Genomic DNA, 27,535 nt, shown 5'->3' on the forward strand with positions numbered 1-27,535 from the left:
GATGATTTTTGAAAATGCTATCAAAATTGACACACCTCTAGCAAAACTGATCAAAAAACAAGGAAAGAATACAAATCACCAATATTAATACTCAAAGAGGGATTATCACTAAAGATGTTATAGGTATTAAAAGAATTATGAGAATACTATGAACAACTTTGTGTCAAAATTCAACATCTTAGAAGATATAGAAACATTTAGAATTACCAAAAATGACATAAGAAGAAAGAAAATCTGACTAACTCTATATTTATTGAAGACATTACATTTATCAGACCCCCCTTCTAAACAAACGAAAACGAAGAAACAAAAAACTTCTCGGCCCCGATAGCTTCACTTGTGAATTCTATCAAACATTCAAGAAAGAAAAACAAACAAAAACACCAACCTTACAAACACTTTCATAAAATAGAGGAGGCCCACTGTGCTTAGTCATTTTTAAGGCCCCTTAACTCTAATGCCAAATCTTAACCATTTTTTTTTAAAGATTTTATTTATTTATTCATGAGAGACAGAGAGAGAGAAGCAGAGGGAGAAGCAGGCTCCCAAGGAGCAGGGAGCCCGATGTGGGACTCGATCCCAGGACCCTGGAATCATGACCTGAGCCGAAGGCAGACGCTTAACCATCTGAGCCACCCAGGTGCCCCTCTAATGCCAAATCTTAAAAAAGGCAGTGCCAAAAATGAAAATTTATAGTTCAGTACCTCTCATGATGCAAAAATCTTTTGCAAAATCTTAGAATATCACACTCAACACCATGTAACAATGACAATGCACCATGACCCAGTAAGATTTATCCCAGGAATGTAAGATTGGTTTATCCTTCAAAATCAATTAATATAATCCACCAAAGTACCATAATCACGAAGAAAAACCACGTGATCAACCACTGAAGGGCTATTTACTCTCCATTTTTAGTAAGGTTGAGGAGGCAGCTGATAGCTGGATATCTTTTACATTCCGAGAGCTTAATGAAACACAGTAGGCTCGTTTTCCCTTCCTGTTATTTTTCTCCTTAATTTGAGGAGGCAGTGATAGCCTGAGTTTGATGGTAAAACTGAAAAGAGCTCCTTAAGTACAGCAAATGATAAACAAAAATGGATTGGGCCGGCTATTCCTTATTCATCCAACCATCCATTCATCCATTTATTATTCAACAAATATTTTTGAATTTTATGATGCTTTGCATTCAGCACAGTGGATGGAATGATGAAAAACAGCCATTGTACTTATCTTGTGAAGTTTACAGTCAAGAAAGAAAGGCAGACATTAATTGTAAAAGAATAAAACCCACAAATATTACAATTTTAACAACTGCTATGAAGAAATGGTACAGGAGCTTTGAGAGAGGGAAATTAGGAAAAGCAATGCTAAGAAATTAATTCTAGCTCTAGATTTGAAGGATGAGTAGGAGTGAGCTAGGCAAAGAGAGGAAAAAATATTGTAGGCAAAGAGAACAGCAAAGTAGAAATCCCTGAGGCTACTGAAAATTTTTTTTCCTGGTACAGGTGCAGTGACTTTCTTCTCTGGATTTTAGGTAAAGAATGGTTAGGCTGAAGAGCCAAGACTGATCTCCCCACTTCACACACCTGCCTTTCAGTGATCAAGAGGTAGTTCACCAACTCAATGTTATTTACAAGAATATAATAATCATTAATACATCTTCTTTGGGGAACTTGTGAAGGTCCAGGAAAGAAGCTTCTAATCTCTGATTCTCTCTTCCTGCTTTCCATAGCCAAAACAAAAAGAGGAAAAATTTACTCTCTTTGAGTAAAAATTTTAGGTAATAGTTTTCTATATGGTATATTGTGCTTCAGAAATTATTCTCATATATTTTTGGTCTTCTTTTTGAATCATAGATGCACATAATGGTTAAATAAAAAGCTTAAAATGTCAGAAATTAGGTGTTGAAAAGTAACAGTTTAGCCCTATAAGGATGCAGAGGACCACACTGAGTCTAAATACATTCCATCCCTTCCCCCAGGTGCAGGAGTTGCATTATGGTCCACTGGGACTTTAAAATGTTACAACAGAGTGATTAGAGGGACGGAGGATTTCTCATTGCTCCAGGAATGTCACTCATCTCCTTTTTGGCAATGGAGAATAGGGCAGATTATCTGTTTTCTTCTTTCTGGAAAACCTGATAAAGCATTCTTGTTGTCTCAGATTTCCCAGAGGAGAGAGATATTTAAAATGAGAATCCCAAACCCCTTTGGCTTATATCATAAATCCTTCTGTTGGTTCTTGAATGAGTCTTTTTTACATAATTTCCCCCAATTCCTTTGATAGTTTCCTAAACCCAGTAAGGTATCAGTAAGTGTGTGTTTAATTGACTATGAGCTACAGTTTCAAGTTCTATTCTTAAGCCTGTATTGGTTTTATTAACTCAATGAATAAGCATCACCAACATGGTTAAATTATCATTCTGTAATTAGACTTTGGGGATTTAATGAACTCTATTCTCACCACTTCCAAATGTGTGTGTTAAATTACTTAACCCTCATTTTCCCCCTGTGTAAAATAGTGATGACACTGTACTTACCCAAGAGCCTGTTGGTGAAGATTAAATGATTATCAGTGTAAAGGGCTCACCAAAAAACTGGCATTCCGAGTGGTAGCTATTTGTTAGTATTGCATTGAATATACTTCTTTAAATCCTAAAAGGGTCTTTTAGTTAAACTTTAAGGAACACTCGGTTAATGTATCTTCACAACTAGAAAATTGTAGCCAATTAGCATGACCTTTATTTACATAAGCACTAAGAAGAGAAGGTAGAATTGGAAAGACATATTAAAGTAACCTTTTTTGGAATATGTAAGTAATTTATAGTACTCTGTCTTCTGCTTATATATTAAGTTATTTTGATACAATTGTAATCAGAACAGCCACAATTACTCAACTTAAGGCCAGATCATCCTTAATGTCTGTCTTTTTTTCCATGTCTGTCCACCAAGGCTTACCTTTGGGCAGTAAATTTGATTAAGTTTAGACTCAAGTATGTCAGGGGTAAGTACAAAAATGCTTCAGAATATATAACCATACTAAATACTTATTTCTTAAGGTGATAAAAAGGGCCATTTGAAATCAATTAATCTATCAATGAGTGGCTTTCTTTTAGTGAAAAATAAATCTTTAATTTTTTTTTTTTCTGGGAGTGCCTGGGTAGCTCAGTGGTTAAGTGTCTACCTTCAGGTCAGGTCATGATCCCAGGGTCCTGGGATTGAACCCTAAATCTGTTTCTCCCTCTGCCCCTCCCCTCCCTCATTGGCTCATGCTCTCTCTCTCAAATAAATAAAATCTTTTAAAAAAATAATTTTTTTTCTGTTTATCAGAAAAAAAGTTAGAGAAACAAAGTGACTGACTAGCAATGGTTTAAGAAATTCTTGACACATTTATGGATATATTATGATTAACATGCATATACCAACAGAGTACAAACACTCCTTTAGTTATGGGGACTAAACTGGAGTAGAGCAACTTCCTACCTTAAAATAGCTTAAAAACTTAATTCCTAGTTTCACCATTAGTATTTATTTGACTTTGGCATCATCTTCCTTGTACAATTTCTTTTAAGATGTTGTTTGTTTGTTTATTTATTTAGAGAAAGAGAGTGTGCACGTGCTCTGAGACTGAGTCCCATGTGGGGCTTGATCTCATGACCCTGAGATCATGACCTGAGCCAAAAACACGAGTCTGAGGCTCAACTGACTGAGCTACCCAGGTGCTCCAATTTCCTTGTATACTTTCAAAATAGGTGGTATACTGACTGAGAGCAAGGTCCCTGAGGATGACTGGTTGGGACTGAATCTGGATTGTGCCTCAGTATATGACCTTTATGTAATCTCCTATTCTCGTGGGGTTGATGGAATAAAATGAGACAATGAATATAAGGCACTTAGCGCTTAGTAAGTGCTCAATAAATTCTATCTATCTACCTAATGTGGCCACAGAAAAATTAACATAAAGTCTCTAGTATTTTCATTCAAATAGCCTGAAATCACTTGCCAAATAGCTTGGGGGCAAGGAGAGTGATAAATCCCAACAGAGGGGCTTACATTTAGGGAATTCCTAATTGCACTATTTTGTTTGGGGAGGACTTGGTTCTAGAGTGAACTTTGATGAAACAAATGAATTAAATTGGTGAAGAATTTCTTAACTACCTACCTGTCATTTACAAAGCAATACAGAGAGGGGCGCCTGGGTGGCTCAGTCGTTAAGCGTCTGCTTCGGCTCAGGTCGTGATCCCAGGGTCCTGGGATCAAGCCCCACATCGAGCCCCGCATCGAGCCCCGCACTGGGCTCCCTGCTCGGCGGGAAGCCTGATTCTCCCTCTCCCACTCCCCTTGCTTGTGTTCCCTCTCTTGCTATGTCTCTCTCTCTGTGTCAAATAAATAAAATCTTTAAAAAACAAACAAACAAAAAAAACAAAGCAATACAGGAGATAAAGGATAATATAAGACATAACCCTGCCTTCAAGAAACATAACAATCAGGGTATGTAGTTGCAGATAATATAAAGTGACTTGGGTTAAATGAAATAGAACAGGCATTTATTAAAATGGTATTGAACAGCTTACAATAAGCCCAAGATCCAGGTGTGGAAGCTATGAAGTCAGGAATAATGCCCACAATCATAGAGCAGAACTGTTGTAGTGAAGTTGTCAAGGCACCTCCATTGGGTCGAGGTCCTGCAGCTCTCACTGCAATTCTTAGAGCGACTTGTGCCCCTGAACACTTCTACCCATCCACTGCCATGGCTCCTACCTTTCTTAGACTGGGTTTTCCCACAGTCGCTGGTTTTCATGGCATAGATTTCCAATTCAGAGTTATAGGATTGGTAGCACCTTGGTCTTGCACCCACCTTCTAGTTGCTCATAAGGTTGAGAGAATGAGTGTGAGGCTTTTATAGCGTCTGTTATGGGAGGTTGGCTCTGTTTCATAAAGTAGGGGATTCTTCAAATCTAGCGTTCAGATATGGGCAGGCAAAGAAAATAATAAAGTCCATTGAAAGCATACAATTCAGCAAGTAGAATTTAACAAATATAGAATTCTTAGAAATAAATTATTTATAATACAAACAGGAATATATTGATTTTACGTTAGGGATATAAACAAAGAAACAGTATGTATAATGGTTAGGAATGAGCTCTACAATCAGACTGATCTGGGTTCACATCACAGCTTGGCCACTCTGCTCAATAATGAAGACTGCCTGACTACATTCTTCACTTTTGCCTATAGTTCTAAATGTGATCTAGGCTCTGACAATCGGATACACTTGCTGGAGACCTGAATTCAGAACTTGAGAGAGACGTACAGCACAAAACACCTTTTATTAGTACAGACTACCTGAAAAGCAGTGTGGTTTTGGTCTAGCCACTAGAACAGTGGCCCTTTTGTTCAGCAGGCAGTCTGGCAGGAATAAATGACTGCCTTGCCAATAGAGGCCCCAGCTGTGATTGTAGGAATTCTATATAAAAGCTCAGCCTAGAGTCTGTTTCCTCAGTCTTCCCTAGAATTCAGTAAGCCAAATAAGTCTCTTTCTGTTTAAACTAGCTACATTGGATTTTGTTTTCTTCAGCTAGACATTCACCTGGTAACCTGTGTCTCCTTTTGTAAGTTACACAACCTCTCAAAGGCACCACATCCTCATTTGTAAAGAAGAAATAATATTAGTAGCTGCCATATGAGGAATTTAGATGAGATCATGTGTGTATATACACAGCACCATGTCTCATACAAAGTAAACATTTAATAAATGGTAGTAAATATTATTGATGATGTTGATCATGATAATAATAAATATAATAATCATGGTACTGGCTGCAGTGGAGGTGGGAGCAGGGATAGAAGATAAACTCTGGAAGCTATCATGAAGAAAAAGGTATTAGATTTGCAAAAACAAATCAACAGTATTAAAAGCCTACTGAAAGGAAAATATCTTCAAGTGGAAACACAGGGAGCTAGATTCAGGATCTGAGAAAAGTCAGTCTGAGTTATAATTTATTGGGCTGCAACTATCTAACAAAACAACATGAGTCTTCTGGAAATGCTTCAGGGAAGGTCTGTGGGTGTATTTATGCCTCTGGCTTATGATGTTCACATCAGGTTTCATGAAGTGCGCTCCAGCTTCCACTAAAAATGCTAAGAAAGCCGCAAATGTGGCATTTTCACTTAATTAGGATCAAGTATAAATTGAAGCCTAGCCAAAAAGAGCAATTTTTGTTGACAGCATATTGGCACCTTTCTTGAGTCTAAAGGAGAACCAAGTAAACAAGTTTGTATACCCACCACCCTTCCCCCATGAGATCTGCCATAGAAAAATTTATAATATACAATGAGAACCTAAACTGCATTTTTAGTTTTAATGGAAAATTTCAAAGCAGGAAAAAAAAAAATGAGCATTCGAAACACAAAAGAAAGTGGCCATCACTTTCAGGAAGATAAATACACAAAATGCAGGGTTTTGAGCAGAACCTCATCCAGCACTCTGTCTTGAGTGGCTTAGGAATTCATTTAGTCTTTAAGAAAACACTCCACCTATGAGAACCCATAATGGGAATCAGTTTCCTTGTAATTGCTCCTTCCTGTTCTTTGAGTTGCAAGCTGAGCCTGCGCCAACACATCCTAAATTTTATACCTGTGCTATAACGCAGGTCAGATGGGCGAGGGTCTCATAAGCCCTGGGCTCATTTAGTTATCCAGTCAGCTTAATACAGGTGAGGGGTGGAAGCCTTTGTGTTTAATTTACCTGGGTTTGGCATAGTATTTATATTTACGTATACAGGACAAAAATCTGCTAAGGGACTGAGTCTACTGCTGAAAAATTTCTCCCCAAATTCTCTGTATCTAAAACTCTAGATTCCAAAGTTACCTGTTAATTCATGCGGAAATCTTGATCACTGCCAGGATAATACGGTTTATCCACATTCTACCTTTTGGGCTAGCATTTACGAAGGTATACATACATACTTCATAAACTGCTTCACTTTGTACACCATGTGGGAGACAGCCTAATGGTGTCTTGAGGGGAATGAACAAAACAGGCAGATTTTCACCTGTGAGACTGGGAGATGCTAATTTGATAACACTGTGAATTGTGCTTCCTTTCAGTTCGCCCACTTAGGAACAATAAAATAATGGTTTCCTTTTCAATTACGAAAATGTACTCACTTCTAATGCCCTTTGGTTTCCTTTTACATTAATGTTTTCGAAATCAGGATATATGTAAAACCATATCAAAAGACTTTAAATTTTATATTTTCTATAATGTAGTTATTCAACTTCTATGAATTTACCTTTTAAATTATTGTTACTCAGACTCTTTGAAATGATGAAAATGTTCTATATACTTGCACTGTCCAATATGGCAGGAACCAGTTGCCTGTGGCTACTGAGCACATGAAATATGCCTAGTGAGACTGAGGAACTGAATTTTTAGTTTTTTTAATTTTAATTAATTTAAATTTAACATTACACATTACATTGTACAGAAGAGCCATATATATACATACATATATAAAATCATGATTGTATTTAATGATAAATAGCTTCAATCAAACACAAATTATAACATTATTAAAAATAGCAACATAGTGGAATTAATTTGTATTCTACAATTGGGAACTGGTTAAATAAATTATGATTCATCCACATGTGGAATACCAGACCGACATGAGAAATTATGAGAGGATTTCAGAAAATAAGATATTTGTGATATGCTATTACATTTTTAAAATGGGGTTGAAAATTGTGTATGTAGTTAAAAACTGAATATGTGTATGAAAAAGGAGAATTCCAGCTTAAGATGGCATATTTACCTTTCCTGCCTTACTCGAATCTCATAGAAATAACTGTAAGAAGAAGGGATGGTCAAAATCCATAATAGCACTATAAATTATAGCAAAGTACTACATCAAAGGGCGAGTAATTTTGAAAAATGTACAAAAGTTAGAATATAGATGAGGTTATGTAGACTGAGAAAACCAAAGAAACAAGTTTTCCATGACAAGTGCAACAGAAGAGGGCTGATCTTTCCACTAAAGTCCTGGACTAGTGTTGTCTTTACACCTGCAGTGTTAGCATCACCAGTAAATGTGAAAAATGCAGTCTTGAGCCTCACTTCAGACCCATTTTAGTTAGAAACTGCAGGGATGGGGCCCAGCAATCTGTGTTTAGCAAACTCTCCAGGACATTCTCCTGCTCACTCAAGCGTGAGAACCATGCCCTAGAGGACTCTCTTTGTTCATTGTCATCACCTGCAGAGATTTTAAAATGACTGATTCAATAGGTCCGTGGTGTGGCCTGTTCATTTGGATTTTTAAGGACTTCCCAGGGGGTCTGATGTGCAGCAATGTTGAGAACCTATGCGTTAGAGAATTTTCAGACTCAGGAAGTTCACAGAGTAGGAGCCACCATGCCACCACCAGACCAGTCCCCTTGCTTCTCTTACATCTGGCTTTGGTGACTGCCCCTGAGATAATGCTGGAAAAAGTCTCCTTAAACAAATTGGAGGCTGCCTGGGTTCCTAGTTTAGATATTGGGCTGAAGAGAGAATCAGTACAGAGCCCCCAGATAGCCCTGGGTACTGCTACAAATGGAGGGAGAAAAAAAAAAAAAAAAAGATAAGTTGTTGTTCCATCAGATCCTTCTAGGAATGAAAGGGTAAAATAATGTAAGGTGCTGAAGCCTCAGATGAGCCTTGGTTCCCCGTGAAAGATCTTAGCCCACTCTCCTAAAGGGGGAGGCTGCCTGCTCAGCATGCCCAGTTCTCCTCCTTCCTCCATTCTCCTTATTCAGGGAATAGGCTGACTATGAAAACAGCCATGTAAAAGTGCTAAGAAAACCCACATCAGTTCAGAAAACCTATATCAGTATCTTGTTGGTCAAACTAGCCCTTTACTTACAAATACGAATGGACTACCAAGATCAGTAGACTTACAAGAAAAACCATCAGCATAAAAAAGGACCACAATAAATAAACATACATCATCACAAAAGGAAATAGAAAGATGAAGAGAGCAGGAGAAAACTTGTAAAATAATTTAAAATGGTATCCTTAAATTAAAAAGGACATTCCATAAGAAAACAAGTGACTATGGAAAAATGAGTAATCAAAGAATAAGAAAGAGTTCTTAGAAATTGAAAACAAGATGGCCAAAATAGAATACTTACTAATAATAATTTCTTTAGAATAAAATAAATATTAGTAATCTGGAAGATAAAAATCTAAAAATTTTATTTCAGAGCCATGGCAGATAAATGTGAGAGACCCAAGGTCTATCTGCGGGAATTCCAGAAGGAGAAAATAGAGTCTGCAGAAAGGGAAAATTTAAAATGTGAATAAAAAATAAGGTTTCTCTTTGGGGGAAACAAAAAGCTTTAGGGAAAGGGTTCAATATTCTCATTTTTCATACTCAATATTAGAGTGTACCCTTTAAATCTAAGTCACTTCTTCACTTTCTCATAATGGAAGAACTGAAAGAACAGAAGTCCTAAAGTCCAGATACACAAGATCACAAGTATTATCTTCACAAGGTGCCAGAGTTTCTAAATACACATCCGGCACTTGTTTATTGTGAAAAGGTAATAATAATTGTTAAACAGTGATCATATTCCAACCAAGTATCACATAGCAAGGAGGGGAAAACAAATCCTCCTCTTCCACACTGCTAGATACAATTCAAGAAAATACCAAAATGGGACAATGATGCAAATTAAACTTGCATGCAGTAACACCAGAGAGCATTTGCAATGCTCTTTGATTTTCTCTAGATAAATGATTATGACTATGTCCCACTGGAATGTCACAGGAATATTTTTCTAACTTGAATAATTCTAGGATCACCTGAAATACTTGGTAGTGTCATGATTTAACATTACCAACCCCCCCCCCCCCACACACACAGACACATGTGCACATACATTCTCTTCTGCTGTGATGATTCTTAAAACCTTAATGAGATCAAAACCCTCAAGGGGGTTCTAAATTTTTTAGAAAGGCAGGAAAATGTGGGGGTCTTAGTCTTAATCCTCACACACCCAATGGTAAGAGGTATTCCTATGAGGAAACTCTGAGAATAGAAAGATTGCTAGCTAAATAACAACAGACCATCAGCAAAACACACAGAATCTACTTAAAATCTTAGCCAGCATGCGATTTTCATCTTTTCCTAAATAGCATTGCTTCCAGATGTATATGCATATGGGATCTGCATCTTCACAGAAACCAGTGTTCACCTAATTGTCCTTTAACTAAAGTTCTACATATTTTTGCTGGTGCCAAGTAACCATCAAACCAGAGCTCCTTAGAAATCATATAATCCCATCACTTGCCCAATGCAAAAATTCCCTTTTTTCCAGAAAATGGTCTATAGCATTCAACAACCTGCTGGATTTTCACTAGCTTTAACTGCTATGAACTTTTTTTTTTTTAATATTTCAGTCCAAAATTGCCTTTTGGCATCATTTGTCATTAGCCTAGTTTTGCCCTCTTAATAGGAGGACAAAGTCTGCTCTCTTAATAGGAAATGCTGTAAGTTTTTGAAAAGAGCTATCCCATTCAAATACTGCCACTCTCCCTGGGTTTCTGTTCCTCAAGGTAAATGTACTGGTAAATTTCTTCTATTGGTTCATCATACTCCATGGTTTACCTATCATTCATATTTTGTTTATTCTGCTAAATATTCCTCTTAAAACACAGGGACTCTAATTGAGCACAGTATTCCAGTTGAAATTGATAATCATAACAATAGTGGTAATAAAGATAACAGCTGCTATCTATGGAAATATCAGTACCAAGCACTGCACAAAGATCTCTGTCCTGACTATCTCATTAACTTTACGGTATTTGCAGTATTGTAGAGATGAGAAACCATAGCTTGAAAAAGCTGAGTGACCTGCTCGGTTAGCTTGAGAAATCAATACCAGAAAGCTACCTGTATTCAATAAATGTCCTCTCGTCCACTATACGCATTAACTCAGAATCAGGTATTTTGAATCTAATGACATACTTTAAGGTACGATCAATTTTCACATTAGGAGTGGAAGAAATTCTCCTTTCCTCTAAGTTCTTAAAAATCCTATATGTATATTTACTAAAATATTGACCAGTACATAGCATAAAATATATCCAAAATATATTAACCCGTGACACAGTAAATATGGATTCAATACCTTAATCTGTTTACATGTGTCAATCTATATTGACTTCTTCTTTAATAAGGATTATTTTAAATAAAGTTGTTGAAAGAAAATAGAGCCTTTATTCCATCAATAACCTAACAGCAAGTTGTTTTATATAATATCCCAACTGGAATTCAGTAAGACAACCACAGGCACATTTCTATTTCCTCCTTTCCTAAAGCATGGTGAGTATCTCCAGGAAGAAGAGGGACCTGTGCCAACACGCTCTCACACACTCATAGGCACATTTGCTCATTGATTGCAGAGACTTGAGATGGTCAGCAGTTGATGACTTCCTTCTCTGGTCAGTTTAAAACATTAGTAAAATCACAAATGAATTCTATTTTAAAATGGACCATACTTCCATTTCGCCTAAGTACAGGTGTCAAAGAGCTTTTAAATCTCCCTCTTTAGATTCTGAAGCTAGCTATTAATTCCTTTTCCCTGTGACAGAAGTAGAAGAAATTAATTTGCACTTCACATTGTAGGCACAGCTGACTGAGACATTCTGTGAGTAAGTAGACAGCCCTGCAGATAATGAGATTTTACTCAGAATGTAAAAACAAGAGCTGGAATAAGATCTACAAGAGTTGAGAAGGTCGATGTTTTGAGCCTCTCTTTGGCTGGATTTACTAGATCTCATAGTTTGGTCAAATCTGTGGTAGTACGGGCATCTTTAAATATAATAAAATCAGTGCTATAATAATAATAATTAACTACCAAAGTTACTGCTCGTTAGGTATCTACCATGGACCAAGCAAACCGCTTATCTTCTTTATTAGTTCATTTAATCTTCAAACAACCTGATGTGGTAGGTATTATTATTCCTATTTAATGTATGAGGAAACTGAGGTGCGGATAAATCGGGTGACTTCCCTGACACAGTGTAGGTAATCAGTGACTGTGAGAGGCCAGCAACAACTGGTTTCTGATGCTGCCTCAAGGGCAGTGTGGGATTTTTTGGGGGGGGGGATCCTAAAAAGAGATGGCTGACTGGCCATCCCAGTGAACACTTGGCAAAGCCATGTGAAGTTGTCTATGAAAGAGTTGCTGGGAAAGTTCCATACTCTCTAATTTGCTATAGGTTGCACCAAGGCTGAGACTGATGGAAAAACCAACAATACTGAAAATAAGAGCATTAACCTTATTCTCTGAGACACTGAGGCTGTCCAGTCCAAGTCACCCAGAGATGGGCTGAGAAAAAGCACACCAACAAATGAGGAAGAAAAGAGAAACCTTTGGGTTTTTGGAAATGTGAGCAGCCTGTCAATAGATCTAGTTGAGAGAATTCCATACTCCTTTCACACAAGTGTTCACATGCCCCAAGTGGGGAACCTGGAAATGGGGTTTAAGAGTGTATAAGACAGTCTTACCCTTCTAAGGAGGGGAGAGAGGCCATGTAGCTGATACTGATATTGGGCAGCTAATCTAGCTCAGAATATAAGAGATTAGCCCTCTAACAATTCCCATTTCAAAGGTACATAATATTCTCCTTGCCCCCTTTGAACTATTTTCCATTTCTGGATAGAACATATTAAATAGCCTTGCAATAAGCTCAATCCTAATAGTCCCTCACTCAGAATCAAGTTATATTATTTTCTCTGACATTAAACAAATATACTAATTGCTGACATAGAGACAAGGTAATAATGATTTAGTAACGCCACTACTAAGGCCATTTGCATTTGAAAGAGGTAGGGAGGAAGGGCAGTAAGGAGGGGAAGGAGGGAGAGAAGGAGAAAAGTAAGGAGAAGGAAGATAGAGGCAAAGAGGGAGGGGAGAGGGTGAAGGAGAGGAAGAAGGAAAATAAATGAATGTCTAGATTTTGCTTAACAGAAAGAAATGGTTAAATAAGGTCAAATGTCAGACATGAACTTCAGAGCTACTTGTTTAAGGGACAGGATCCTAAATTGATTTCAATAAGCTTAACTAGTTAACTACCTCCTTATAATAGCAAGACCTGCACATCATATACACTATTAATATAACACCATATTTCATTATCATTCATATTCATTCATATAGCAATAATTTACTGTCTGGCTAAATATGAATAAGTTCCAATTTTTTGTAAGTATAGGATATTTTCTTGGTTTCTACAATAGGGATCTTCTTATTAATCTGGTCCCTATAAAATCAGTGGCTTTAAAAGTTAAGCCAGCTATTAATTACTACATCAGCACAGAGCCATTATTCCACTCAGTGGCTGCATGATCTTGGGCAAATCACTTTACCTCTTTGAGTCTGTTTCCTTAGATGTAAAGACAGGAATATTAATACCTAACTATAAACTTTTAGCTAAAAATGCTCACAAAAGACAAAGAAGGTCATTATATAATGATAAAGGGATAAATTAATCAAAAAGATATAACAATCATAAACATTTATCCAACATTGGAGCACCCTAATATATAAAGAAACTACTAACAGAACTAAAAGAAGAGATAAATGGAATACAATAAGAGTTGGGGACTTTAATAACGCACTCTCAACAATGCCTAGATCATCCAGACAGACAATCAATAAGGAAACAGCAGATTTGAACAACACTACAAACCAAATGGACCAAACAGACATATGGAATATTCCATCCAACGGCAAGAGGATACATATTCTCCTCAAGCATGCACAGAACATTTTCTAGGATAGATCATATGTTAGGCCACAAAATAAGTCAAAAAATTCAAGAAGACAGAAATTATATCAAGGGTCTTTTCTGACCACAAAGGTATGAAACTAGAAATCAGTAACAGTAGGAAAGATGGAAAATGCAAAAATGCATGGAAATAAAACAACCCTGAACCACCAATGATTAAAAAAAGAAATAAAAAGGGAAACAAAAAAAATCTTAAGGCAAATGAAATAGAAACAACATATCAAAACTTATGGGATGCAGCAAAAGCAGTCCTGAGAGGAAAGTTTATAGTTACAAACACATGTATCAAGATAAAAGAAAGATCTCAGATAAACAACCTAACATCATATCTCAAGAAACTTAGAAAAGAACAAACTAAGCCCAAAGTTAGCAGAAATAATGAAATAATAAAGATTAGAGCAGAAATAAATGAAATAGAAACAAAAGCAATGAAAAGACAAAAGTATAAAAGAAAAAATTAAAATTCAGAGTTCATTCTCTAAAAAGATAAACAAGATTGATAAATCTTTAGCTGGACTAACCAAAAAAAAAAAAAAAAGTGAGCCCAAATAGAAAAAATTATAAATGAAAGAGAAGACATTACAACTGATACCACAGAAATACAAAGGATCAAAGTGACTACCATGAAGAATCATATGCCAATAAATTAGAAGAAATGAGACAACCTAGAAGAAATTAATAAATACCTAGAAACATACAATCTATGAAGACTGATTCATGAAGAACTAGAAAATATGAACAGACCAATAACAAGTAAGGGGATTGAATCAGTTCTCAAAAACTTCTCAACAAAGAAAAGCCCAGAACCAGGTTTAATAAAAATTAATGTCAATCCTTCTCAAACTCTTCTAAAAAGTTGAAGAGGAAGGAATGCTCTCAAACTCATTTTACAAGGTCAATATTACCTGGACACCAAAGTCAGATAAGAATACTGCAAGAAAATTACAGGCTAATATACCTGATACATATAGATACAAAAATTCTCAACAAAACTTTTCTCAGCAAAACAAATTCAACAGTACATTAAAAAAATCATATACCATAAGCAAGTGGGATTTGTCCCTGGGATGTAGGGATGGTTCACTATACGTAGATCAATAAATGTGACACATCAAATAAATAAAATCATCTCAATAGATGTAGAAAAAGCATTTGACAAAATCTAACAACCTTTCATGATAGAAACTCTCAAAAAATTTGGTATAGAAGGACTGTACTTCAACATAATAAAGCCTATATATGACAAATCCATAGCTAACATTATACTCAATGGTTAATGATTGAAAGTGTTTACTCTAAGATCAGGAACAAGACAAGGGTACCCACTCTCAATGCTCCGGTTCAGCATAGTACTGAAAGTCCTAGCCAGAAAAATCAGACAAGAAAAAGAAATAAAAGATATCCAAATTGGTAAGGAAGAAGTAAAATTATTTCTGTTTGCAGATGACATAATCTTATATATAGAAAACCCTTAAAGACTGCCAAAAAGCTGTTAGAACTAATAAACAAATTCAGTAAAGTTGCAGGATACAAAATAAACATACAAAAATCAGTTGCATTTCTATATACAAACAATGAACTCTAAAAACAACACAATCCCATTTAGAATACCATCAAAAACAATAAAACAGTTAGGAATAAATTTAACCGAGGAGGTAAAAGATCTGTACAATGAAAAGTGTAAGACATTGATGAAAGAAACTGAAGATATAAATAAATGGAAAGATAGCCTGTGTTCACAGATCAGAAGAATTAATATTATTTACATGTCTGTATTACCCAAAACTACCCATAGATTTAATGTATTCCTTATCTAAATTCCAATGTATTTTTACAGAAATAAAACAATAAACAATCCTAAAATTTGTATGGAACCACAAAAGACTTTGAATAGTTAAAGCAATCTTAAACAAGAATAACAAAGCTGGAGGCATCACACTTCCTGATTTCAAACTGTACTGCAAAGCTATAGTAATCCAAACAGTATAGTACTGGCATAAAAACAGACACATAGACCAATGGAACAGAATCAAGCACCCAGAAATAAACTCTCACATATATGGTCAACTCATCCTTGACAAGGAAGCCAAGAATAAAATGGGAAAAAAATAGTCTCTTCAGCAAATGGTGTTGGGGAAACGATATATACTTGCAAAAGAATTTGTATCAGGGAAATATAAATCAAAACCATAATGAGATATTGCTTCATACTTTTTAGAATAGCTATTATCAAAAAGACAAGAGAACAAGTGCTAGCAAGGATGTGAAGAAAAGGGACTCTTGTGCACAGATGGTGAGGATGTAAATTGGTACAGACCTCACGGAAAACAGTATGAAAGTTTCTCAAAAAATTAAAAGTAGAACCATCTATCATCCAGCAATCCTTCTGGGTAAATATATGAAAGAAATGAAATCTCTGTCTCAAAGAGATACCTGCTCTTCCATGTTCATTGCAGAATTATTTACAATAGCCAAGGCATAGAGACAACCTAAGTGTCCACTGATGGATGAGTAGGTAAAAAAAAAAAAGTGATATATGTATACAATGGAATATTTAGTCATAAAGGAAATCTTGTCATTTGTGCCAACATAGATAAAACTTAAGGGAATTTTTAAAAAGATTTATTTATTTATTCATTTATTTATTTGCACGGGGGAGGGCAGAGGGAGAGGAAGAGAGAGAACCTTAAGCAGACTCTGTGCTGAGCACGAACTCCGATGCGGGGCTCGATTTCAGGACCCTGAGATCATGATCTGAGCTGAAACCAAGAGTTGACCACTCAACCGACTGAGCCACCCAGGCATCTCAAAACTTAAGGTAATTATACTAAGTGAAATAAGTCAGACAGAGAAGACCAATAATGTATGATCTTATTTATATGGAATCTAAAAATAAATACTGAAGTCATAGAAATAGAGAGTAACTTGGTGGATGCCAGGGGTGGGAGAATGGGGGAGATAGTTGAAGGTGGTTAAGGGTTACAAATGTTCAGTTAAAAGATGAATAAGATCTGGGTGTCTATAGAGTAGTGGTTATAGTTAACAACTCTGTATTGTATACTTGAAAGTTGCTAAGAGAGTAGATCATTTCTCAACACACACACACACACACACACACGGTAACTGTGAAATAATGGATATGTTAAATAACCTTATTGTGGCAATCATTTCACCAAATATCTATCTATCTATCTATCTATCTATCTATCTATCTATCTATCTATCTATCTCAAATCATGGCATTGTACATCTTAAACTTATACAATGTTATATATATCAATTATATTTCAGTAAAGCTGGGGGAAAAAGTCTATTAACAGGGTAACTGTGAATTGAAATAAGAGATGTAAATGTCCCTTTATTAAAACTTAAACTTTCTAAAAGTCTGAAGAATTATCATGTTAATTTTAAAATATTCATCTCAGAATTACAATTTAATTACATTAAACACCTGGGTGTTGCCTGTGTCCTTAGGCATCAGTTCTTTAAAATAAAAAGGCCTTTTTTTTTACTTACCTGAGGGGGTTGTAAACAGCTCAAATGGAATAAAATCAGTGAAAGTGCTTTAACTATGTGCAAAATCATGATTATTTAAAATTTCACTCAAATTTCATCATGAAAAATTCTCTTACCATAAAAAGTCAATATTAGTACATGGCAACCTACTTTAAAAAAAACAAATACATCCTTACACCAACAGTTTGAAACAACCAAAGAATTTGGACTTTGAAGAACATTCTATACTTAAACTGTATCATAAGTTATGAAAATGCGGTTATCCCAAACATACTTACATAATCATCAAAATCCTATAAGCCAATTTCATTAAATAGTTCTTTATTGTAAAGATCAAATGTGAAAATAATGATGATTTGGGAACACAAATATGAAATCAAGTTCTTAAAAAAATGTATGTAAATTTAAGTATCCCTGGAAGCTTTTTTTTTTTTTAATGGGCAAAATACCAGCAATGTGCCATAAATGCTTGTATTTCTGCTCGGAGCAGTGACTTAGAGTTGGACCGCTTGTCACAGCTAGAGCTCCTCATAACAGCTGAGAGTATCCTATCTGCACAGCAGTCAATTCACTCATTATCTAGAATGCTGGATATAAAATCGTCAGCTTCCAATTGTTAGGTGGGATGAGCTACGAAAACATTGCAAAGAGCTGACAAAGAAAAGAGATTCAAAATCCTTTTCCATCTCAAATGACCTCCGTGTGTGACGTCCAAAAAGGAGACAGGTTATGAAATCAATGTTTTCGCCCACCCAACAGGGTAGGTGACTGAGTCATCAAGAAGGACGCTGAAACTGCGGCCCAGAAAAGCAACAACACTGCAAAACAGGTCAGCACAGGAAAGAAAATAAACATGCGCATATACACCAATCTTGCTCATCATATGGCCTTCAGCAAGAATATAAAATAAATTTTAGACACCGAAAATAGTCCCTCGAAACAAAAAACATTCCACCACGGGCGCCTGGGTGGATCAGTCGTTAAGCATCTGCCTTCGGCTCAGGTCATGATCCCAGGCCCTGGGATTGAGCCCCGCATCGGGCTCCCTGCTCCGTGGGAAGCCTGCTTTTTCCCTCTCCCACTCCCCCTGCTCGTGTTCCGTCTCTCTCTGTTAAATAAAATCTTTGGGAAAAAGAAATCCACCAATCCACACTCTGAATTTTTTTTTTAAGATTTTATTTATTTATTTGACAGAGAGAGACAGCGAGAGAGGGAACACAAGCAGGGGAAGTGGGAGAGGGAGAAGCAGACTCCCCACCGAGCAGGGAGCCCGATGCGGGACTCGATCCCGGGACCCTGGGATCATCACCTGAGCCGAAGGCAGACGCTTAACGACTAAGCCACCCAGGCGCCCCTCACACTCTTGTGAATGTTTTAACTGGTCCAGAGGCCACATTGATTTTGCAATTGCAAATGTTTATGAGAGGCAAAGACAATTGGGATTTCCTGTGTCACCCTGCCATCACCACCTATTTTCCCAACCATGTTGCAGCTCTATGCATCAATTCCATACTTAAATGCCTGGAATAGCGCTTGGTCTCCTTCCAGGGACTTAGGGTCTTCCTTTTATTGCTAGATTATATCTTCCCTTATGTATTTCTCCCAGGGATTTAGAGATGAGACTAAGAGGTTGGTAGCATCACTGAGGAAAGATACTATATCTCCCTCCACCAGATTTACTGTAGTAGCAGGACCTTTGCAGGACCTGTGTCTGGACATGAACCAGAATAACCTTAAAGCAGAGTTCAGTCTAGCTGCATTCTTAGAAAAACTTACAGCTTTCAATTTCCAAGGTGCAGTTTTGTTCGTCCAGTGGGTACCGCCTTAGGTCCATCATGCAAGCAGCTGTGGTTGTGATTCTAGAAGAGAAATAGATATATACTGTTAGCTGTTCCATGGCTGGAGTTGGAAAAATTAAATCCAAGTACCAAAGATGGCAGAACTGGGCCTCCAGGAGACTGACTTAGCCAAAGTTCTAGCAAAAAAGGGTGCTACAGCTTTGGATAACCATTTTCCTTTATAAGCCTCAGGCTGACTTATTAAAAAAAAAAAAAAAAAGAACTAAATCAGTGTTTTCCCAAAGTGTGGTCCATTACCTACTTGAACCAAAATCACCTGGGAGTGTTTGTTAAACAGGAAGTTTCCACGCTTTGGAACGTCTTGGTATAGAGAAGGACGGTCCTGAGACTCTTGATTTTATAAGCATCACAGGTGATGAAGAATATCAACATAGATAATTCCTCTCCCACTCACATTTGTTTCCTCCTCCCTCAAATCTAATCTTCATTAAATCTTGGCTTTGATTCATCATTTTTGACATTTCCATGCATAGTGTAGTATTTTTCAACTGCTTTAATACAACATACAATCAACCTTTCATCTATCGCCTGGTTTGCTCTGTGCTGAGCAATCTGATATTCTCATGACTTGTTAGAAAGCATCCTCCTATGGGCTGGCAGAGTTACTTATTTAGAACACCTGGCACCTTTATTATTTTATCAGAGAGATATGAATATGTCTCTTTAATGTCTTTATATTCGTCTATCATCATTTTTCAGTAATCTCTTATTGAAGACCTACTAAAAGGAGTCAAAAAGCATATAGTCCTAAATGATTTGTTAATATATATTTTCTGATCAATACAGCAGCATAATGTCATAAAAAACACAAGTTTTAGAACACAACAGACATGGGTATAAATTCTAATTGTCTCACTGACTGACATCAACACAGTTAATATCTTTTAACCAACCTTAGTTTCTTTATCTCTAAGAAGGGGATATCATTAACAATAATAATAATAATTACATAACAAGGTTTCTATAAGAATTAATAATTTATGTATAGAATGTAAAAGAGTACCTACATATAGCAGGTCCTTTACATCTGCTGAAAAAAACTAAGAGAAGAAATTGATATTGAATTTGACCAACTTTGGCTCCCTCTACTCTGAAGGGCACTTTACTATGAGTTTGGAATAGAGAAATATGATACAGCCCCAACTTAGGAGAAAGAGTCCCAGATAGATATTTTTCCCTGAAAGGTTGGTCAGAGTTTACAAGTAATCTAAGTAGACCAAGCTTATGAAATTCCTCAGTTAGGTGTGCAAGTCCCACTCCTCTGTTGTAGGATGGAAATAAGTGATTAACTTAATGTAAGTAGTTCATACCTCTTTAGTTTGATTACTGCTTCATTAAGGTTTGTGCTCTGTTAATTTTTGTTTTTCTTTTTCACATAAGTGAGTATCCTAGGGCTGATGTTCATCCCTGATTCCTTCCTTTCCTTCACCAAGAGTTAGCTACTCGGCCTTGGCTCCTTTTCATCTCTACTGCCTCCCTCAAAATCTATGGCTCCCACTGCCTCACCTCATGTTATTATGGTGGATTGGTCTCCTGGCCTCTCCATTTGCCTCCCAATTATCCATTATCCACACAGCCATCAGATCTTTAAAAACATAGATTGTATCACTCCTCTGCTTAATTAGTGGTTCTTCCAATAAAATCCAGAGTCTGGGCTGTGTCCTACTGTGCCCTGAATAATCTGCCTCTTCCTTCCCAATATTATCTCCTACCAAGTCCTTACTCACTATCTTCCAGTCTGCACATTTTTTCTTTCTGCTTCGAACATGGGTCTCCCTGATCTTCACAAGGCCTTCTCTTCTGATCCTTCAAGTCAAAAATCACCTCCTCTGAGAGGCTTTTCCCAAACAGCCCACCCAAAGTGACTGCCTTAACTAATGTTGCATTTTACCTGTTTATTTCCTTCAGGCAAGTATCACAATCTGAAATTATCTTGCTTTTTTTTTTCACTTTAAAAAATTTAAATTTGTTTCAGGTATATAACATAATAATTTAACAATTACTCAGCCATAAGAAAAGAATGAAATCTTGTCATTCATGACAACATGGATGGACCTAGCAGATATTATGCTAAGTGAAATAAGCCAGAGAAAGACAAATACCATATGATTTCAGTTCTATGTGGAATATAATAAACAAAGCAAATGAACAAACAAACAACAACAAAGAGAGAGAAACAAACTGGTGATTGCCAAAGGGGAGGGATCAGGGGATAGGTGAAGGGGATAAGAAGTAAAAACTTCTGCTTCTTTCTTTTCTTTTCTTTCTTTCTTTTTTTTTTTAGTACTATTTCTCTCAATAAAATGTAAGCTGTTTAGGGGCACAGACTTTGTTCTATTTATTGTAAGGCAATCAATAAACATCCATTGGATAAATAAAAACATGAATTATAAAGAACAAGCAGTTCGTTTTTCTGATATAGATCTTTTATTTGGAGGACTATCTTATTGCATTGTTTCTCTTCTTTTATTCAACTTATATGTGCCTTAAGTTTTAGGGATTCTTCTTATATTTTTAACAGTAAATGAATTTTAATCCATTTAATTGACATTGCATATATAGTACTAGAGTTTATCTTATCATCAAACTGATTGTTTTTGCTTTCATTGGGACTTACCACTTATATTTTACAAATTCTAAAAATTATATAAAAATTAACATTCACATTTAATTATTTACTCGGGGCTTAAAAATATCAACTTATTTTGGCTATGCAATATTTGACTGAATTTCTCACTGGTCCTTTTCTCTCTTCTCTCTTTCTCTCTCTCTTTCTTTCTTTCTTCCTTCCTTCCTTCCTTCCTTCCTTTCTCTTTCTTTCTTTTTCTTTCTCTTTCTTTCTTTCTTTCCTTCTTCTTTCTCTCTCTTCCTTCCTTTTCTTTCTTTCTTTCTTTTCTTTTTCTTTCTTTCTACTTTTTTTTTTCATTTTAACATGTAGTTAACAACCTGAATTGCTACTAACATACAGAAGCCTGTATTATGTAGAAGAGAAATTTTCACAGAAAATAAAATAAGGTATATGATGGGCATACCAAAGCTTCCATATTACTTTTGTAAAATAGCAGAAATAATCCCCATCTTGAGAAACTAGAGAAAATTAACTTCATCTGACAGAATGAACACAAAGGACCTTAAAGGCACAAGGGCACACCTATGATAAAAAAAAGAAGCAAGAGCCATAAACAGATGCTCGACTGTGTAAGGGAAGTGAAGATTGCAATAGCTACTACATAGGTTGTGGCTCACACTTTCTGCGGATACATATTCGTGGCAACTAACATCTGTGAACTAGTGCTATAAACATGAGTGCTGTGAACAAGAAAAATAAACTGACTAAGGCTATTGCAGAAGAAATGAGTTTCTACCCATATTTAAAAAATAAAACAGATGAAAATGTTTTTGTCACATCAACATTTGTATTTACACCAGTGTTTTAATTTTTAATGCTATGCTTCGTAAAACAAAGAAAAAAATATGTATAAATATTTTCTAGTCAATGCTTACAAGGCATTTGTGTCTCCTATTGGGTTAAAGCAGAAACTCTGTAGACAAAATAATCCCTGTGGAGTCCTGTTCATACAGACCAGAGCGAGTGAGCTGGGATGAATCACTTAGATCCTGTAATGCTTGGATGCTCCTGAACACCTGAAATAAAAACTTGTCATCCTAATTGGTTGTGAGATGATAAAAGCAAAAAGAGATCTGTAACTCATAAAATATTCTGTAACTTTTGTTAGACCACCTGCTAATGAGAAGATACAATGATAACTCATTTGATCAGTGGTTGGTATTTGGAAATATGCATATGTATATGTTTATATACATGAAGAAATGTAGAATACTCATACATCTATATTAAAAGCAAAGCTGAGCTACAAAATATGATGTAAATAACATCAAAACATATAAATGTGCAAAAAATTATGTCATGTATGTATATAGAATATATTCAACAGATTTTAATACAAGGTACAGACATGTGTAACAAACCTGCATCTTTGCTACATGATTTGTCAGATCAGGAACTACATCTGTTTTTGTTTTATTTGTATCTCAGCACTTTGGCATGTCTCTGGCTAACCCAAGATTAAAATAGTAATAATAATAATAAAGAGAAGAAAAAAAGAAAGCAATGGTCATAACCATTCTCAAACTGAGAATTTTGAAACAATTCTCTATATTAAGTGCTCCATTTAATTTATGTAAAAAATTCTAAAAGAATAGATTTATAGAAGAAGCTACTCAGAAATGAATCTTATTCAGAAAAGCTTAATGATCAACATCAAAATCTGTTCTTTGGAACTTTATGATTTATAGCAGTGTTAAGTTTCTCTAGGAATAAGTCAATACAACAAATATACTTAATGGGGTTTTCATGAACATGCCTTTCTCAATCCTGATAAACATCCCTAATGGGCCTTAAGTTACTCAACAGTAGTACTAGGAGTCTTTGAAGTGAAGCTACTAACTCATTATGCAGGTATCCTGATTAAATTTTAAGACGGCTGTGAAATATATAGATAGCTTTGTCTTCAATCACAAGAAACAGTCAGTGATGCTTTCAGAATGTACCTCATTTACATGTAACAAATTTTCTCTAGTTACAAGTGGAAATATGCCTTTCTGGGGCTGAATACTATTGCATGATGAAAGCCACCTTTGGGGAATATCAGTATTCTTTTTTTTTTTTTTTAAGGATTTTATTTATTTGACAGAGAGAGACACAGCGAGAGAGGGAACACAAGTAGGGGGAGTGGGGGAGGGAGAAACAGGCTTCCCACTGAGCAGGGAGCCCGATGTGGGGCTCGATCCCAGGACCCTGGGATCATGACCTGAGCCGAAGGCAGACGCTTAACCGACTGAGCCACCCAGGCGCCCTGGGAATGTCAGTATTCTGACTGGGCTATTCCAAAGCCTAGATCTTTGGAGAAACTTTTTAATCCTTAGTCATTGGGCCTTGTCAACCATAAAATACTGACACAGTGCAAGAAAACTATATATATAACATACCCTAAAACAGTCACTAAAGGTACCTATAAAATCAGGAAATACAACAGCTATGCCAGCATTTTGCACCAAAGCCATAACAAATATTTTAGTGTCATTACCTGAGACTTAATGATTCTACCATATCATTCTGAGATTGAATATGATCAAAGGTAGTTATTAAGTAGTAATAACTGCCTTTGCCTCTCAGCCAATAGGAAATAACTCAAAATCATAATAAACGTGACATGTTTTGGCACTTTCAACAGACTTTTTCTTTTTTAAGATTTATTTATTTATTTGAGAAGGAGGAGAGGGAGAGCAAGGGGGAGAGGGAGAGGGTGTGGGAGAGTGAGTCTTAAGCAGACTGCATGCTGAACGTGGAGCCCGAAGCAAGGCTCAATCTCATGACCCTGAGATCACGACCTGAGCTCCAACCAAGAGTCCCACGCTTAACCAACTGAACCACTCAGAGGCACCTCAACAGACTCCTCAAGATGGGCTTCAGGCACTAGAATATATGGTCAAACAAGTACCTTAACAGGTGAGAAGCTTGTTAGGATTTCAACAAGAGTTGATAAAGTGACTGAGGATTTCTACTTTGATTTCTTTATCTAGATAACCATCCAATTATTCTATGCACACAAAATTCTTTTTTTCAATATCTTTGTATTTTTTTTGAAAATCAGATGCCTATCTCCAACTATATTCAAAACATGTTATTTTAATTCACAGCATGCGTTCATTTTGTTCAAAATGTACATTTACTTAAAAGCACAACTTCCTCTAATTACAAAGGATAGGGGAATCCTATAGCATGAGTTGGCATCATTGTTAGAGAAAAATTAGGATGTTGAAAACAACCAATTATTAAAAAACATATATTGATATATATTTTTTCTGGCTGTTAAACAAACTAATTAAAGACTTCAGGTGGGGGTGGGGGAAGATCAATATACTAAATTTAAGCACGAGAGTACAAACTGAAATTTTGAAAAGTTCTTAAGAGCTCATCTGAGTCACTTCCCCAAAAAGTACTTTAAAAGATTTGCTTCTGTATCTCCAAGCAGACTTGATATTATTTTGTTTCTCACAACCACTTTAGTTGGGAAACTAATTTCTCACATATATCCCTCTTGTGATATGCTCTTGCATTTTGTAGAGTAGGTAGAGCATTGATACAAGACTTAAATGACTTCAGCTTTGCATTCTTGCTAATAATAAGCATAACTCATATTAACTGATCACTTACTGAGTTCCAGGTATAATCTAGTGTTGCTTAAATGTATCATTTCATTTAATATCAGTGTCCTATTATTCTCATTTTATAGATAAGAAAATTGAGGCACAGAAAGGTAGAGTGTTTTTCTCCAATAGTAACACAGTGAGTGGATGTTTGACTCCAGAGCCCACATACTTAACTACTATGCTATAACTAACTAGCTAGTTGACTTTGATAAAGTCATTTAGCTTCTCTGGGGAACTGGCCGATTTCTGAAATCCCAAATGAGCTTGGATATTCTGTAATCCTATGAAAATACATTACATGTTCTGTGACCCTGTATATTTTGTAATTGTGTTTTACCCACACATTCAAATGCTGTATTTCACAGCTGTTCATTCTGTTTTAGTCAATTATGTAGATTAGCCTACCCCAGACAAGCAAATACAGGCCTCTCCCCAAGGAGTCCTACTTAATATTCTCCCCTGATTGAAGGTCTCCCTCAGCATTTTTCTTCCAGCCTATGCTCTTGATTTACCTCCACAGAGTCCTGCTTAAATTAAAATCTCCAACACTCATGCATAATTGTTTTTAAAAGCCCTTTACAAGTCCTCATATAGAGTCACATGAGCTAGTATGCTCAACTTTGTAATCACCAAAAAAAGTAAGATTGCTAGCAATCATGTTCCCATTTGATAAATCATGCATTTGAGATTAGAGCTATTTGTACTCTTCTGCAGCTGTTTGGCCTTCTGTGACTCTTTGCTTTTCTGGAATCTTATCCTCTGTAAATATACTGTGACCATTTAAAGGCTACACAGGTTTCTGTTACAAGTCCAGGTGCTATTTCAAAGACATTTCCTTAAATACCATGCCTGTAGAATCCAAACAGCAGTATCAAACAAAATCTCACTTTGCGAGTATGTAAATCCCACTCAATCAAAAATATTAATCGATATGGACATACAGTCCAAGTTTGTTTACCAAGATTTCCCACATTACAACCCTGATGGTCTCATCTGCAAAGTGTGTGCTTATCTCAGCAATGAGAACATGCTCACTTCTATGTCTTAAAGGAAGCCTGAGTCCCTGAGAACAAGTAATCATTCTATTTTTTGACTCATAACCTAACTGAAATTTGATTTCAGATCGATGTAAGGGATTTAATTGAACCAGAGCCACTTACCAACTAGAAAGACATATAGCTGGGATGCAGATTATTTCAGCAGTGATTTGTTGTTGTTGTTTTTAATTTAAAACAATGTCCAGGTATGCCAGAAACTTTTTGTTGGATTCATTAAAATATATTTAAAATATTTAATTTTGATTTTTAACACATTAGAGTCATACCATTTCAGAATAAGTTAATCAGTTTATTCTAGCCATATATTTGTTTATTTTAACAAAGTAAGTGGTTCACCAATGCTGATTTATAGCTAGCCAGTGACAGGCCAAGGTTACAACCTCACCTGGGTCTGTTGCCACTTCTTCCAAATCCCATCCAGGATTATTTTAAAATATAAACTACACATGCTGGATGTCTTCCTTTGCCTCTCCAGCTCCACCCTCCACCCTTAATCACCACGTTCTGTGGCCTTACAGACTAGAATGTTTGGATTTCATAAACTGTCTCCCTGATTCTCTGGCTTCAGGTTGGCTTTGGCCAATAGGGAGCAGACCAGGAGTTTAGAGGAGGGAGGAGAGTGAGACCAGAGGAACTGTTTCTTAGGCTCCATTCTTGTGAAACTTGTGTCCAGGTTCCCCCCGGCCCTGCTTTGTTCTCCCTCTTCATGTCTGGAACACCAGGGAGTGGATGGGCAATCTGCTGATCCTATCTCTGGGAGGGAGGAAGTGCTGTTCTCTTTGTAAACTTCCCTTTTAATACGTTGTCTTCAAATTATCCCATTTTCAGGATGTGATCTGTTTCCTGTTGGGCTCTTGACTGATAAAATATATTGTAGAAATGTATTTAAAATCTGAGGTTTTTTGAGTTAGGCTGTCAAAAAAATTAGAAGCATTCCATTCCTGGGTCCTTTGTTTTGGGATTTTAGGGATGAGGGGATGAAGGTTCCCTCTACCTTAAATGAATTTCCCCTTCTATGACTGCAGTCTC

The 27,535-nt window shown here is 36.3% G+C and overlaps 1 protein-coding gene across 2 annotated transcripts in view; it reads right to left on the reverse strand.

The window, feature by feature from the left end:
- GABRB2 (gamma-aminobutyric acid type A receptor subunit beta2) overlaps positions 1-27,535 on the reverse strand; it is a 234,961-nt gene that overhangs the window by 103,987 nt on the left and 103,439 nt on the right. For both annotated transcript variants that reach the window (XM_035013747.1, XM_035013741.1), the window contains exon 5: positions 19,132-19,214. In XM_035013747.1, the coding sequence (XP_034869638.1) occupies positions 19,132-19,214 (83 nt within the window). The remainder of the gene's footprint in view (positions 1-19,131; positions 19,215-27,535) is intronic.

Source organism: Mirounga leonina, unplaced genomic scaffold (genome assembly GCF_011800145.1).
Source record: "Mirounga leonina isolate KUSES-001 unplaced genomic scaffold, KU_Mleo_1.0 Mir_104, whole genome shotgun sequence".
Classification (NCBI taxonomy): Eukaryota; Metazoa; Chordata; class Mammalia; order Carnivora; family Phocidae; genus Mirounga; species Mirounga leonina.